Genomic DNA, 16,250 nt, shown 5'->3' with positions numbered 1-16,250 from the left:
ATTGGGCCGGCAACAGTTCTAAAAACCAGGTGCTGAGACGGGTCCCTATTGGGCTCTCCATTTTCACCCTCTCCATCAGGGTAAAAACAGTTCTTAACTCTGAACAGTACCACCCTTTACTGCCTTTGAGGGAACTTCAAAGAGGATTGTTATAGTTCTATCACAGTCTCATCATTTCAGAACTGAAACATTTTCAATATAATAAACAGCGAAAGCATATTTATTGCTTATCTATCTAATGCAACTAACAACCATTGACAAAGCCAATAGTTTGGCTTGTTGTAGGTGTAATGTTACTTGTATTATATATCTGGATATAATGACAGATGTACACTCATACAAGCACAGATTTTTAGCTTATGTGTTTTTAAGCCACGCCCTTAATTACATCTACCATGCCCCTTTGGAGACCCCCCCCACATCCCAGTTTTTTCATCCCACTTAAAGCCCTATGGTTAATAAAAACAAAATAAGGTGTGCTTTCAAGGGGAAAAAGAGGCCTGTCAATATGCATTTCATGATGTCACTGAATGTTTCAACATGGTTTCATGTATCACGTCTTTCCACGCTCTTTCAGGTACATCCCGGAGCCCTGGTCGGGGTGCAGCGTGACCTGTGGCGTTGGTACTCAGCAGCGCGTGGTAAAGTGTCAGGTGCTCCTGTCATTCTCACAGACTGTGGCCGACCTACCTATCGATGAATGCGAAGGCCCCAAGCCTGTAGCTAGGAGAACTTGTTACAGTGGGCCTTGCAATGGCGAGGCCGGCGAGTACACTCCAGAAGAAGACGACCTGATCTACGGTGGCCTGCAGGACTTAGAGGAGCTTCATGACTGGGAGTATGAAGGATTCACTGAGTGCTCGGAAACCTGTGGTGGAGGTAAATGCTGGTCTTTAAACCTGCCTAAGCTCACCTACGGGCGTATTTACACTTTTAGTGATTTTCTGTTGGCGATATCCCCTTCTCCTTATTTACAAGGCGGCGTTAAGCCCCTTAACGTGGCTTAATGCCATCTTCAAAATAAGACCCCTTTTCACGCTTTACTTAGTGTGAAAGTGGCGTGCAATGGGTGTTGCAATGGGCGTTCCACGGCAACACCCATTGCTTTTTGACACTGCCCCATATTTACAAGGATGGGGCAGCATCAAAAACTAAGGCCAGGTAAAACCCAATCTTTGGATGGTGATACGAGGAGAAATTATTAATTTCTCCTCTTATTTTGCTCTTTCTATGTGTGCTGCATTCTGCTGCAGCACACACAGAAACAGCAAACCGCCTTTAAAGATTGTTTATGTGCGGGAAGGTTGTCTCTTTCTGCACATAAGCAATCGTCCCTGTAGCATGTTGTAATGGTGCCTGCACTGGCGCTAGCCAGCTTTTTTAGCGCCAGCGCTAGGGGAAACGCAGGGGTGCGCTGTATTTTAGAAAATCCGGCACATTCCTGCGTTTAAAAAATTTCGGAGCGCGGTGTTACCAATTTTGGAGTAACACCTCGCTCCATCTCTAGTCATGGTTAGACTTACCAAAGATATGTAACTTCCAACTGTCATACTTGTGTCTATGTGTGAATCTGAGTATTTATTTCATGTTACACGTCAGTGCCACCAAAGGGGCGATCCTGAGATTAGTAATAGGCAGAAATAGCGGCCATTTTAGGAAGTGGCCCCGATTAATGAAATAGTTTCACAGAATCACTTTATGTGCACAGCGCATTTGATGATGTGTCGCACGTAGCCTTTGTGTGCACTGTTGTTGCATGTGGCACACTGCCACAGCTACCGTTCAGCGAGGTTCGTCGTTTTCGTTCTTACGCTGGTTTTAAGTTAACAAGGTCAGCTGGAAACGGGGATTCTCTTTCAGCTGACAAGTCGGTCTCAAAAAGAGCACTAGAAAAAATAAAAGCATAAAGTAAATGTTTATTCACAAGGAAGGTGAAAAACGTAAGCATGTCCTTTGAAACGGGACCAAAATGTGTGCCATGTGAGTTGATTTGATATGTATGTTTCCGTATCTTTTGAAATGCTGCCGGATGGGTTGAAGCAAGACGTGAAACAGCCCTATACACGCCCCTGTGCAGTTTATTTAATGCTGAATTTGATTGTTATGTTCTAAACATTTATTTGGAACATTTCTACCGTTTTAATGGCTCTGTTTGCATTTTGCAGTCCTGAGATTCTCAATGAGTGGAGTAAAAATGGTTGTTAATATATTCTTTTTTGTGTACATTAAGGGGTGGGTCACATTGCACAGTGGTCAGCCAGGTTGCAATAGGCTGGTGTATTTAGCTAGTCGTAGATTTGCTTTGGATAGTGACTGGTTAGATGCTTCGGCAGCTCTGCGTGGAGCGTGTATGGAGATGGGTGTCTGTGCCTAATGATTTTGCCTTTGTTTCGATCTTGTTCTCTTGGAGTTCATGGTTATCCATTGCTGAGCATTCAGTGGCTTATGGTTGGAGGCATCTGTGCCAGGTATGTGGCTTTGATGCAGTGCTGTGTGTATGTTAGTTGGTTTCATGGGCTCTACTAACACCCAGTAGGAGTAATGACCTGCAAAGCTATCCCGGTAAAATTGACATTTTTGATCCTGGTGCTCCTTCATATAGTTTCTCAGGACGCAATTTAGGGGGGAAGGTTCGGGGCTTTACCATATGTGAGGGTCATCTTAGCACCATTCCCCTGATCAATGTTGGACTAGTCATTCTGCCACTCTGGCATTTCACTGTTGAGTGAAGGCTAGGGGATTCCAAGGCAGTTTGCAGAAAAGGTGATGTGTCTCCATGTATTATAAGGAATAAAATACACTCTGCCATATGTTAAAAGGATATTGCGAGTCACCTCAGAGTTCCATGACCTTATAAAGTAACTCTGGCTTTGGCCTCGTTATTCTATATGGTCATGGAACTCCGCGGTGACCTGCAATATGCTTATAATTTACGGCATGGGGTACTTTATCCCATATAACAAAAAGAAGCTAGCCAACTACTAGTGCCTTTGCTGACTGTGCTCTGAAGGCACTTAAATTAGAAATGAAAGCGTATTATTGAAGCTGCTCCATGCACCCCAAGCAACTTGACTCTGCAGAGTCAAGAGAGCGGGGCAGAGGGACCAGATCCTCCAGCGGAACACTACCTCTGAGATATTTTTGTATTTATTTCTAGCTGAAGCCAACCAGTATGAGGAAGAAAGCACGTGTTCTGGAGACCCGACTCTCAATCATATCCATGTACCACAAGTGGGCAGGGTTGCTTAATGGGTCAAGCTAATTTGATTGTTTTTGCTGCCTCCAGGGATGAAATCGGATCAGAAAAGAGCGGCCTTTCACCCCTCTGGAGCTCCAGCAGAAGGAACTAGTTAGTAATGTAGCCTGCACTTAGCGGCTGCATGTCCCAGAGCTGTCATTAAATATCATGTAACAATTAGACAATTCTTGTGGATAGGACCAGTGAGAAATCCTTAGTGGGCAGAAAGAAAGTTTCAAATCAGGCTCTCTGCTTGAATTACACCCCCGCCTCTACAGGCTTTGACTGGTTCGTGGTCACTGTGCATTCCTCCATTTTGCCCAACATGGTTTCTGTATTTCGTGATAAGACGATTTGACCATTTACACACATGGCAGACTGAACCATGTTGTGTTTTAGAATGTTATCATTGCTCAGAGAAATGGTAGTCAATATTTGAACTTCAGAAGGATGATACTCTAAGTCTGCCCCAATGTAATTTGAACTTGTCACCTGCGGGCTTCACACAAAATCCAATGGGCCTAGAAAAAGAAATGTACTTCTAAAATTATTCTAAAAGCACATGCAACTTTTATTTCTGCTTGCATGAAGGACCCATAGATACATTTTCTACTTAATAAAAGGGAATTTTATTCCAGATGCAAATTTCAGTCTGTAAATACAAGCATCGCCTTAGACACATACCTATACTTGATCAAACTAATATAAAACAGTTCCTAAATCCCCCACAGCCCAAAAAAAGCATCTTAGCCATACTAACTCCTCTTGCTGCTGCCAAGGCCTCCGATCAAATATTTCAGATTTCTGGCCCGTCTTCTATCTCTGGACTTCTCAGACTCATTTCTGGAACACATTGTCCCTTGGGAGGTCTCCCAACCATCCTAACTTCTCAATTACCTACAGGGCTGACTCCCCTTGACCTTCTAGCCCTGAGCAAGCCTTGCTACTCCTAGACCACAGTTGCCATCATTTATAATCCTCGTTGTCTGCTCTTCCAGCCTACAACAGCTTTAATATAAACTCTCAAAGCAGTGCTTAGTTTGTAAAAAATAAAAAATAAAATAAAAAGAGGGTCCTGTCACCACCACTGCTAGGGCCACCCTCTTCCACCACTGGGGCCGCTCACTGCAGCCTGGGCGCCACTCACAGTCTTATGGGCAAGCACCAGATCTGCTGGCAAACAGTGAATGCCAGGGATCTTCTAAAGGGATGGATACCTGCATCCAATAGGACCATGCAGGCTAGTGGGCCTGACATATTTTTCGGGAGGATCAGTTGCCTTTCTAACTGTGAACATTTTGAAGCGCTTAAAGGTGAATTCGCTCTGTTTTCACAATTTGACTAAAAATACAAGTTTTCTGAAGGAGCACTGATGAAATATTCAAATGTTTTTGAGTTGTGCCTGGTGAGATGTACCCTTTTCAGGGTTTTCTGGATCTTCCTCTTCTGAAGAAGTCTTCGAAAAATGGCAACAAAACATTGGAAATTTCAGCATGATTTTTCCACAAATGAGTTAATAAGCTAAAGGTGTTACAAGCAGTCAAACAAATCTTAGTATACAATTTGACATAGCATATAACTTATCAATATATATATATAGTACCTTTCTTCACTTTTCCATGATATTCTTTCATAGTAAATTCTAAGAATTTGCTTAAATAGGCAGTTTGGAGAAATCAATCTCAGAATCACATGTTATAGACAAAGGTGCTTGACAAATCGCTCTGGTGTAGACTACTTCTCAATTGCATAGAGACCAGAGGATCATAAAGCAGGCAGATTACACCAATCTTAGATCCTCAGTGCCCAGACAACAGTAATGATATCTAAGACAGCTTTATAACAAAATATATGGTACAACGTCTTCACGCAATCAATGAAACAACAGCCATAGTAGTAAATTGTACTAAGAAGTAAAAATCAGCAAAAATTCTCTCAAGCTCTGTATGGATTCGCTCCTCAACTTTAGCTTTAATTAATCTGAAATGCAATCATTTTATTGGACACATAAACTGGCCAGGTTCTGAAAACACAGCTATTTCAACATGCTATACAATAGTTAGATTTTGGACTTGTTTTCTAGTTGAAAAGCATAGTTATAGTCCTGAGGCAAATTTTACGTAATAAGCATCAACGTCCTCATTCTCGCCTCCTTACTGATCCTCCTTATTGATCAAACTAATATATATCAATTCTTCTATCTGTCACAGCCCAAAAACAAAGATTCCCACACGAACCAGCTCTAAAGTCCCTCCCCATGACCCTGATCAACAGCTTCATACCTCTGGCTCTTCTGCAATCTCTGGACTTCTCCGATTACCTTCCAGACCACATGGTTCTATTAGAGTCCTCACAGCCTTTGTGTGTTGTAAATAACTAACAGGTTTTTCCCACCCAGGCCTGTATGTCTTCTGGCAAGTCTTCCAGCTCATCATCTTTGTTGTCGGCTCTTCTGATCCATAATAATCTTAAACTGTACAGTAAATCCTTTCCTATAAAGGGGCAGTCTACAAGACTCCAACTCAATGGACGAGCAGCAAAGCTTTAAAACATTATTCAAATTACACATTTTATTTCCCTTGAGGAAAGGCCCCTTCAAAAAAATGATGCAGCCAATCTAGCGGTATCCTCCCACATTTAATGTAAAGAGTGGATGTATGAGCTACAGTGGACTGCCTCATGTGCTGACTATTCCGCTGGTAGAAATAGTATGACAAGTCCGGTAGACACTTCTTATCCAATAGACTAACGTTCCGGGGACTTGGGAGCCTGTTTCCTTCCCGCAAGGCCCATTTGTGGCATCGGGCAAAGGGCACACAGACACATTTTCTAGTTCATAAAACACTACTCTGAGGCAGGACCTTCAGGTGATGTGTTTAATGATTATTAGAATGTAATCTTACTGGATTCCTGAAGAGACAGTGGACTTAGAAGAAGTCAGAAACCCTCTCAAAACCTAGTACAACCTTTTTGTTGTTATTGGTTGAACCGCTGCTTTCATGGAGAGACTCCTTCCATTTCTACATGTGAGCTTGTTAATCCAAGCATTCCATCTGATTCCCAACTCTTACTCTAAGTATCACCCCAGTACTCTTTGTCGCTCCACTTTCAACCACTACCACTGATGCTGTATCTCCGCCCTGCTGCTTTGGCTACACAACCCAATCACAGCCTACATTGTATACAGAACATCTGTTACTTCCTAGCTCAGTTCACACTATTTAGGTCACACACATACACATACTAGAAAGATTCTTATAGTTTCAAAGACTGTGCCAAAATTGTATCAATTTCTTTAAATGTTTTTGGGTTTTGCAAGATGCCAAAGCTCAGACTAACATATTAATATCAATGGCTCGATTGGTAACTGTACCAATTTTTATTGAGCACACTAAGATCAAACAAACAATACCACATGTTACATCAACGGTGAGATGCAAGATAATACCTACTCTTGCAAAGGATCTACATTTTTTTTGCCGTTGGCTTCATTGAATCCGGCCAGCCCCATTGGAGAGCCGAGTAACAGGGCTGAGGTTAGAACAAACACTGACTCGTAGCAGGGTGGGAAACAGCACTCAGTATCCTTCTAAAGGAGGTTTACAGAATTATAACCCTTTTGCCCCTGGCACCATTTAAATTAAAATCAAATGAATTCTGCTCAGATTGTGTCAATCAGACCCTTTTACCACTGGGGTCCTGGGGCTTAACTTTACTGTCTTACAAAACCGAGCACCAAGTACATCCCTTTAGCATTTCATCTGTGCGCAATTTTTGTCTCTGTTGTCTCTCTTCGAGGGGTCTATTATCTGTAGGGTTTCAGGGGAGTGCTAACCAGGTTGTGGTGCAGTACTTTGAAATGTATCTCCCCCATTTGCCCAAGATTTTACTCCCTCACTCCTGGAGTTCTAGGCTCAGCACAGTACTTTTCCTTTGGTCTCAGTCCGATAGTGGTGAAGGCCATGACTGTTTTCTGCTGTCAGGGCACACTACTCCACATGATATGTACTGCTTAGCCCACAGAGCGCGAGGAGTCGTGATCCTGCCCTAGCCCTACCAAATGTTTCGCAAGTCATGTTATGTTATGTTAATTGGATCTATAGTGCACAGTGGTTACCTTGAGGTGTCCAGGCGCTATTCAAGTGGCGTCCTTAGTGCCAGCACAAGTTGTGGGAAGGCGGCCCCTGCACAAGTCGTGGTGTGGAAGGAGTAGCGGTGCTCGTGGTTCGTTGATCTTGCAGCTTGGGTACTTCTATGGCCCCAAACACAAAATCCATCATCCAAATCAAGCTAGGTGCTTACCCTTCGTAGTCCTTGTGAGTACTTAGTTCTGGATGCAAGTCTATCGATCAGTGTGGTTCTCTTTTGGTAATTGTAGTTCTTTGTTACAGGGACTGTAGCCCGGTAGCACTGAGTTGTTTCTTGGCACTTCGTTTTGCCACAGAACTCAGCTGGGCACAAGCTTGTCACTCTCCTCTGTCCACAAGGGTACACAGTTCTGCTCATACTGCGAAGTCACTTCGTATCCCTGGGCCTCACTCTTCCAGCACAATGCAGGTCATTCCCCTATGCAGCAGTGGGCGTCTTCATCTCTATGAAACGCGCTATATCTGGGTGCCCCAGCTTCAGTGACCAACAGGCTCCAAGTCACGCAAAACTGCGCCGCCCGATTATTATTCAACATCCCCCGCTGGCAGTCAGCCAAGAAAGCTCTAAAAGAATTGCACTGGCTCCCGATGGCTGCTAGAGCACAGTTTAAGGCTATGTGCATTGTGCACAAATCTTTCCATCGAACAGGCCCTGCCATCCTGTCCCCCTTAGTTGTGCCCTACGCTCCATCCAGAGCCCTTCGCTCGGGATCATTGCACCTAGTTACCACTTCTAAAATCAACAAAGCACGTTGGGGCGGCCGTTCCTTCTCCCATACTGCTGCGAGACTTTGGAACTCCCTCCCCTTAGCCCTCAGAGAAAATAATAACCGGCTGGCTTTTAGGAAAGCTTTGAAAACCCACCTGCTTGCAAAAACGTGCTAGTCTCACCCTGCGGCCCGCCACAGTGATCAATTAAAGCGCTGCGAGGCCTCCGGGTAGTCTATGCGCTATATAAATATAATTTTTCATTTCATTTCATCTCATCCTGCCTCACTCCCTTCAGGGCCTATAGTGTTCCTCCTGAACAGTCAGTCTTCTCTCTCTCCCTCAAAGGAGGGTCTATGCTGCCCCCTCCTGGCAAAAAATGTCAAAGTTTCCCAGGTTCTGGTTCCAAACCTGGCAAGGATAGTTGGTGGTGGATACACTAACTTTACAGCACAAAAAAGTTTGTCAGTCGCCACTGTTGTCGAGACCCCAGTTTCTGTTGTAGAAATCTTGGCAGACTGGATGGAAGTTTCTGCCCCATCTTTATACTGACAGTGCAGGCAGTAGTTGTGTATTACAACAATCAATTCTGTCCTTTTCCCTTCTCCACTCAGACTGGTCGAGCCAATGTCTTTGTTAAAAGGTGATAGCAGGAAGGGTGGGTGCTGGAAGTATCCAGGCAGAAGAAAGCCAAAACAAGGAAACAAAAGGAAGGTGGGATGACCCACTTAACTATCTGTTACCCTGTGGCGGCGATGTTAGCCCTTATAGATAAGAGTGGCCCGGGAAAGGGCATAGGAAAGCTCCCCGAGCCATATCTAGTACACACCCAAAAGTCTGACCTATTATGAAGGATCCCTCGAACGTCCTGGAAGCGCCCTTAAATTCACATCTGCTGTTTTGGCTCTCTTCAGCCCTCCACCATGGGTATCACATGGATGCAGGAAATACAAAATGGGTTCCAGTAACTATGGCCAAATCTATCACAAGTCAGCCATACACTCATTCTCCATACCCCCCGAAAGGCGCACACATACAACATCCATATGCCACATGGACTGATGAAGGACTCCGTTGCTGGGGTCTGGCAGACCAATTAATGAAAAGACGGCAGAAGCCAATCGGCAAATGTCCTGGGCCCAGGCAGGTAACAAGACCTGCTTTTTCAATATAAATGTTACAGTGATGCTCGATAAAAGAGTTTGCACATGATGTGGCGGCCTCCAGACCCCAGAACTCCGCTCTTGGTGTCAGTCCATAGCACAAAAATACCTCCACCACACATGCATGATTGATGCGGGCGCTGGAGCAGACGTCAAAAAGCGATAGCATGCTATCACAAACAAGGCTATGGCGCTCGATTTTGAGAACCATGCAGGGAATTTTCCCTAGCAATTTGCACACCTCCGGGTGATGAGCAAGCTAAATCTATCCAAGATATATTTGTTTCTGAGGGAAAGAGGGTTCCAACTCGCACAACTTTTTGGTTAAATACGGGCAAATCATGAACATCGCAGAACCTTTTTCACAACATAAATGATCTAAACAAATCATACAAATTAAAGACAATTGTGAAGAAGAGTTCATCAAATAGTTTGGTATTTCTAGGTTCTCCACAATAACCCTGAATGTAATTCCTAGGAATCAGTAAAAATATGTATAGTCCCATCAGAAGACATAGAGCCTGATTTCCAGTTTGGCAGACAGGTACCCTGTCACAATTGTGATGGCTATCCTGTCCGCCTTATTACAAGGGCCATAGAATATAATGCACTTATAATGGGGTGACGGAGCAACTTGTTCACCAACCACTCAAGGGCCTTAGTATGACCAGTAGCAACTCTAGATTCACACAGAAATATGTTTGTCAACTGCAAAGTAATGACTATCCTACATGTTGTGATCTTTTTAAATGAGTGCCTCCAATCAGTCCCGTACCTAGATAAATCAAACAACATTGAGTTCATGTGCACATGCATATCCATTCAGAAAAAATATGGCAAAAGAAAATATGCCATCAGAGATGTTGCAGTCAGCTGCTAGGATGCTGCCAAAATATCCGGACCCTGCTTAGTGAGTCTGGATCCTTCAAACATGTTCCACGATGCTGCAGATAAAATCATGGTGCTGCCTTTTATGTCAGGGTCCAGCCAGTAATACTGGCTAAATAACCCCAGGTACTGCCACTAACAATGGCTTTTTATAGCACTTCATACGTCACTTCTGTTATTCCTAAGCACTGTATATAATAAGTACTATTATTACCCCAGTTCAATCATACCAAATTTGCTGTACTCAGAGGGACAGAGAGGTAAGTTAGCTTTGACTGATATCAATAGAGGATGACATCTTGCAAAGGTACTGTTCGTTAAACATAGGGTGCTGCTCACTTTGTCGTTTCTTGCACAAAGCGGCAAGTGTGATGCTTAGAATGCAAGAGTGTTGTTCACTAAGGCAGCCCACACTCAGTATTCCAGGTGCTGCTCACTAAGCGGGCTGCTATGGATTGTGCCAGAAGTACTCAAGGTGCCAGAAGGGCTGCGTAAATGTGTGATTCGGCCAGTATCACTGAAGTACTGGCTTGTCTCCCCCAAAAGCATCCTTACATTACAAATAGCAATTTTGGCCCTGATACGCAGGGGCGTAACACAGGCCCCCGCAGCCCCTGTGGTGCGGGGGGGCCCCGAGCTGTAGGGGGCCTCCTCAGCACTGTACTCCAGCCTGACAGCTCCGAATTAAATCCGCAGTGGGGACCCCTCTGTGTACCTTGCAGGGGGGCCCTTTTAATTTTCGTTACGTCACTGCTGATACCTATCCTGTCTCCAAACATTGAGTTGGAGCGGTAAATGATTTGCAGAGAGGAAGGGGTCTCGTTTGGATCCCTTTCCCCTTGTGAATCTTGGGAAAGGTTTCAGGGAGAGAGTCAGGGGCCCACAGGACCTCTCTCAACTCTCAGTGAAACTTTGTGAAAAAAGAAAACTTTTTTTTCAAAAACGCAGTTCCTTTAAGGAAAATGGGCTGCATTTAACCAAAAATCTTTTCTTTTTTAAACACAATCACAGACATGGTGGTCTGATGATCCTTGAAGGCCACCATCCCTGGGATTATAGCCAGTCACAGGGGGGTCGCAAATTGCGAGATGCATAATGAATATTCATTATGTTTATTGTTCTGCAATCCCCATTGAGTCAGTATTTTGTCAACCGCCCTATCTGTACATAAATCAGATCAGATCAAACTGATTTGCAAAAAGTTGGAATGCAATTTGCGACCAATTTTTGCTAATAAATTCTTAGTACACAAAGCCCTTAATTCCCTGTAGGTCTCAACACTAATGTGAGGTCGCGGTGCTGCCACTGGCTCTGCTACAACTATGCGACTAGCGTACTGGAAGTGCCAAACGCAGTAGAGAAGCCATATTTGTAGACGCCATTACATGTATGATTGCAGTGGGCTCAGAGTCTCCTAGGACTACTTACTTTATTTGTAAAATATTAGTAGTGCTAGGTCCGTCTAATATAAACCCCAAACCCATTGAGGCAATCTTCAGTGTTCTATACAACTTCCTACTACTAATACAAATGGCGTCTCGTAAAAAACGTATGGGCCTCATTTAAAGGAAATGTGGCAATTAAATTCTCAGAAAAGCAGTGGTAGCTGGGAAACCTCCTTTACCACACAGTGAAAACCATGCACTGTATTTGCAACGCAGTCACTACCACAAATGTGACGCTACCACGTATTCCTGTAGCACGCAAGTCCTTGCAACAACTTGCTTTAGGGAACGCTATGATGGACTGGTGTTGGATTTAAAGTCCAACACCTTCCCTACTGATACACAGACTGGAGTTCGAATAGTAATTTATACTATTCCAGAGTTTAACGCTTCCCTAAAGCAAGTTGTTGTAACGACTTGCGCGCTAAAGGAACGCGTGGTAATGACGCAGTTGTGGTAGTGACTGCGTTGTTCAGCCACTCGTGGTTTAGGCATGCATGGTTCCATCATACAACTGCTGTAGCATAATATCCTTCAGTAAAAGACATTTTCACAGTAGGATTTTCCTCTGGTGAGATTCCTTCAGCTGAAATTAGACTTATAGCAGAAAAAAAATATCTGCTGCTTTTCAAAAGATTGTAAACTACCACCGTCCTCTAAATCTGGCCCTTAGTAATTTTGAAGTGATGTTGGATAGCCGTTTGAGGGGTCGATATTTCCTGCCTCTAGGAAAATCCAATACCCCATAATTTGGAGTTAACCAACTGCTGGGACTAGTACCTTTTACAGGTTTCCGTCATTTCTACACCGAAATCCACACGTACCAGTATATAACAGACACCCACCCCCGGTAAATGTTGGCAGGCTTGACTTGCCTAAATTACCTGGAAAACAATTGACGATATGGTAATTACCCCGAATCTTGTAATACCAAATATTACACAAACATGTTTTTACACCAGAATCAGTAAATAAGGTGGCACTTTGCGATTATCAGTGCATCAAGGCTTTTCGGGCGCAGAAGCCTGTTGCAACGCATTGTAAAAACCGTGTGAGTGTGAAATCAGGGATTATCAGAGTTAAAAAGCAATCTCTGTGGGAGCACCTGGTCTTTTCCACGGCCATCACTATTTTATAAAATGAAAGACAAAGTGATTCTCTACCTAAGTGCAAGAATTTCACAGCTCTGAGGCTCACCCCATGCACTCTCCACTTTGGCTAGGGTATGGCAGCTGATGTAACCCACATGTTAGCCAGTCTGACTTTGTTTGCTAATGCTGTTGATGCATCCCTCTGCTGCTCTGCACCAGCTCACGGTAAGAATCCATGTCAGTTCAAATGAACTACTAACCGGTAGAAACAAAACATAAGTTGCAGAGCCCAAAGTTTGAGTCAGGAGCCCAACACAGGAACTAACTAATGCCGCATTTGCTGAATACCCATGCTGGCTAGGCTAGTGTTGATTCTACATCATGCCTCTTTTTTTCCATCACCCATGCTTCCTGTCTTTTTATCTTACTCTTGCAGGTTACTTTTTGCTTTCTCACTTTGACACTACTTCCCATCATTATTTTCCTCCTGTTATATCTCTTTGCTGCCTTTCCCACTCTCTCTCTGGGTCAAAATCTGATGATACAAACTAGGGGCTGATTTATAACTCGACAGACAGATTATACTCCACCAGGGCAATGGGTACATTTCTCCGGCACCCTGACGGAGTACCCACCTACCAAATTTAGAAATGTCTGTCAGCCCAACGCACATTTGACCAATCACAGCAATCGCTGTCAAGGCAGTTCCTGTGAATGTACTGGAACTTTGCAGCACCGCTCCGGCAAATATGACAGAGGCTACATTAAAGTTTCTAAGTTGCAGCCAGCAGCACCCACCGCAATACAAAATATAGGCATCGCCCCGCTGTGGTGATGGTCGCATTCTAATGCCTATCTCCGGTCCGCCGACAGCCTGTCAGGCGATCCCGTTACGGTGGTGGGCAGACGACAGTCCGCTAGCCTTCCCAATCAGCCCCATTATTTTGTTTTACATACGTAGCACAGACATAAATCAGCTTTTTTAATTTTTTCTTGTATCACAATTCTTTATTAAAAAAAATTCCAACAGCTTTTTTTTAACCAAGAGTTATTTATGCGCTGGTATATTTCATTGTTAAATGCCCTCTCACAAATATAAAGTCATCAATGTACAATATAGCTTTCATATATAGATTGCCATGACTCAACTACTATATTTCCTCGATGTTTGCCCTCGGGCAACAACCTCTACGTGAAATTGACAGAAGCCAGGTCTGTGTGCCCCTTTTCTTATCAAGTAAGCCGCAAACAAGGTCTTATCGAGTCTGTTGTTTCTTGCTCCAGTGCAAAGCTAATGTTATTGTTTCCTGTGTTTGTCGGTGTATTTGGTGAGCGCGCCCTGAGCGCTGTACGGGCCTGTGTGTGCACACAGCATAGACTACCACTGCGCCTGCATTCCTCTTCACAACAGACCAGTGACAACTCATCCCGGGGGCAGCCAAGCAGGCCGGAATGTGGTCCAGGTCGCAGCTCACCCCGAGCCGCCCGGCTGGCAGCACGCGACCCCAGCAGGTGCGCGGCAGCCCGCGTGAGCGGGGCTTCAGGCAGGAGCTGCAGGTGTTTGAAGTGACGCTGCACTCCAACGGTGGTTGACGTAAGGTCAGAGGTCAAGTGCCTCGAACTGCACAAGAGGCACAGATATGCATCACTTAGAGCCCGTCTATGCAGGGAAAGGATTTTGGAAACGGGTTAATTAATGCCGGAGTTTGTTTGAGTGTACTGAGTGATCAGAGTAACAGGCTGGGCTGTCAGAAGGTCAGGTCACGGCTTTCATTGTGGCATTATTTACGATCTTGTGCAAGTTTGTTTAGATGATTGTTATTGAGTCAGCTGAGCAAGTCGGTGTCTCTGTTTTCCTGGCCCTATTGTCTGTGTCTCCTGTATTCCATTTAACAGTTTGAGTGTTTTACTGCCCTTGTGCGTGTATTCTCTATTCCTTGACTCACTGCCCCTGTATTCCCTGACCCCTTATCTAGGTAACCTGTATTACTTGTCCTAGTGTCAATGGATTCATCTTACTGTCGCTATGCATTTAATGCCTCAGGGCTCCTGTATTCTGTCTTCCCTGCACCATTTACACTGTGTTCTATGGCCAAGTTTCAGTGTATTCCCTCCATCAGTGTCATTCCCCGTCTCATTGTCGGTGTATTCTGTATCTCCTTTCCCAGTGTCAGTGTGTTCCCTGTCCCAGTGTCAGTATGTTCCCTCTCCCACTGTCAGTGGGGAGAGGGAACACACTGACACTGGGAAAGGAGATACAGAATACACCGACAATGAGACGGGGAATGACACTGATGGAGGGAATACACTGAAACTCCCCCGCTGTCTATGTGTTCCCTCCCCCACTGTCAGTGTGTTCCCTGTCCCAGAGTCAGTGTGTTCCCTGTCCCAGAGTCAGTGTGTTCCCTGTCCCAATGTCAGTGTGTTCCCTGTCCTACTGTCATTGAGTTCCCTGTCCCAGAGTCAGTGTGTTCCCTGTCTCACTGTCAGTGTGTTTCGTCTCCCAGTGTCAGTGTGTTCCCTGTCCCAGAGTCAGTGTGTTCCCTGTCTCACTGTCAGTGTGTTTCGTCTCCCAGTGTCAGTGTGTTCCCTGTCCAACTGTCAGTGAGTTCCCTGTCCCAGAGTCAGTGTGTTCCCTGTCCCAGAGTCAGTGTGTTCCCTGTCCCGGAGTCAGTGAGTTACCTGTCCCATTGTCAGTGTGTTCCCTGTCCCAGAGTCAGTGTGTTCCCTGTCCCAATGTCAGTGTGTTCCCTGTCCCACTGTCAGTGTGTTCCCTGTCCCACTGTCAGTGTGTTCCCTGTCCCACTGTCAGTGTGTTTCGTCTCCCAGTGTCAGTGTGTTCCCTGTCCTACTGTCAGTATGTTTCCTGTCCCAGTGTCAGTGTGTTTCGTCTCCCACTGTCAGTGTGTTCCCTGTCTCACTGTCAGTGTGTTTCGTCTCCTAGTGTCAGTGTGTTCCCTGTCCCACTGTCAGTGTGTTCCCTGTCCTAGTGTCAGTGTGTACCCTCTCCTACTGTCCGTATGTTCCCTGTCCCAGTGTCAGTGTGTTTCGTCTCCCAGTGTCAGTGTGTTCCCTCTCCTACTGTCAGTATGTTTCCTGTCCCAGTGTCAGTGTGTTTCGTCTCCCACTGTCAGTGTGTTCCCTGTCTCACTGTCAGTGTGTTTCGTCTCCTAGTGTCAGTGTGTTCCCTGTCCCACTGTCAGTGTGTTCCCTGTCCTAGTGTCAGTGTGTACCCTCTCCTACTGTCCGTATGTTCCCTGTCCCAGTGTCAGTGTGTTTCGTCTCCCAGTGTCAGTGTGTTCCCTCTCCTACTGTATGTCAGTGTTTTCCCTGTTCCAGTGTCAGTGTGTTTCGTCTTCCAGTGTCAGTGTGTTCCCTGTCCCAGTGTGTTCCCTGTCCCAGTGTGTTCCCTGTCCCAGTGTCAGTGTGTTTCGTCTCCTAGTGTCAGTGTGTTCCCTGTCTCACTGTCAGTGTGTTCCCTGTCCCAGTGTGTACCCTCTCCTACTGTCCGTATGTTCCCTGTCCCAGTGTCAGTGTGTTTCGTCTCTCACTGTCAGTGTGTTCCCTGT

The 16,250-nt window shown here is 45.0% G+C and overlaps 1 protein-coding gene across 1 annotated transcript in view; it reads left to right on the top strand.

Annotated features, from left to right (window-relative positions):
• ADAMTSL1 (ADAMTS like 1) overlaps positions 1 to 16,250 on the top strand; it is a 731,209-nt gene that overhangs the window by 543,247 nt on the left and 171,712 nt on the right. Inside the window, exon 14 of the mRNA XM_085634733.1 lies at positions 578 to 879. Coding sequence (XP_085490859.1) covers positions 578 to 879 — 302 coding nt within the window. The remainder of the gene's footprint in view (positions 1 to 577; positions 880 to 16,250) is intronic.

The sequence above is a fragment of the Triturus cristatus genome, chromosome 2_1 (genome assembly GCF_964204655.1).
Source record: "Triturus cristatus chromosome 2_1, aTriCri1.1, whole genome shotgun sequence".
Classification (NCBI taxonomy): domain Eukaryota; kingdom Metazoa; phylum Chordata; class Amphibia; order Caudata; family Salamandridae; genus Triturus; species Triturus cristatus.
This window is presented reverse-complemented; position numbering and strand designations above follow the sequence as displayed.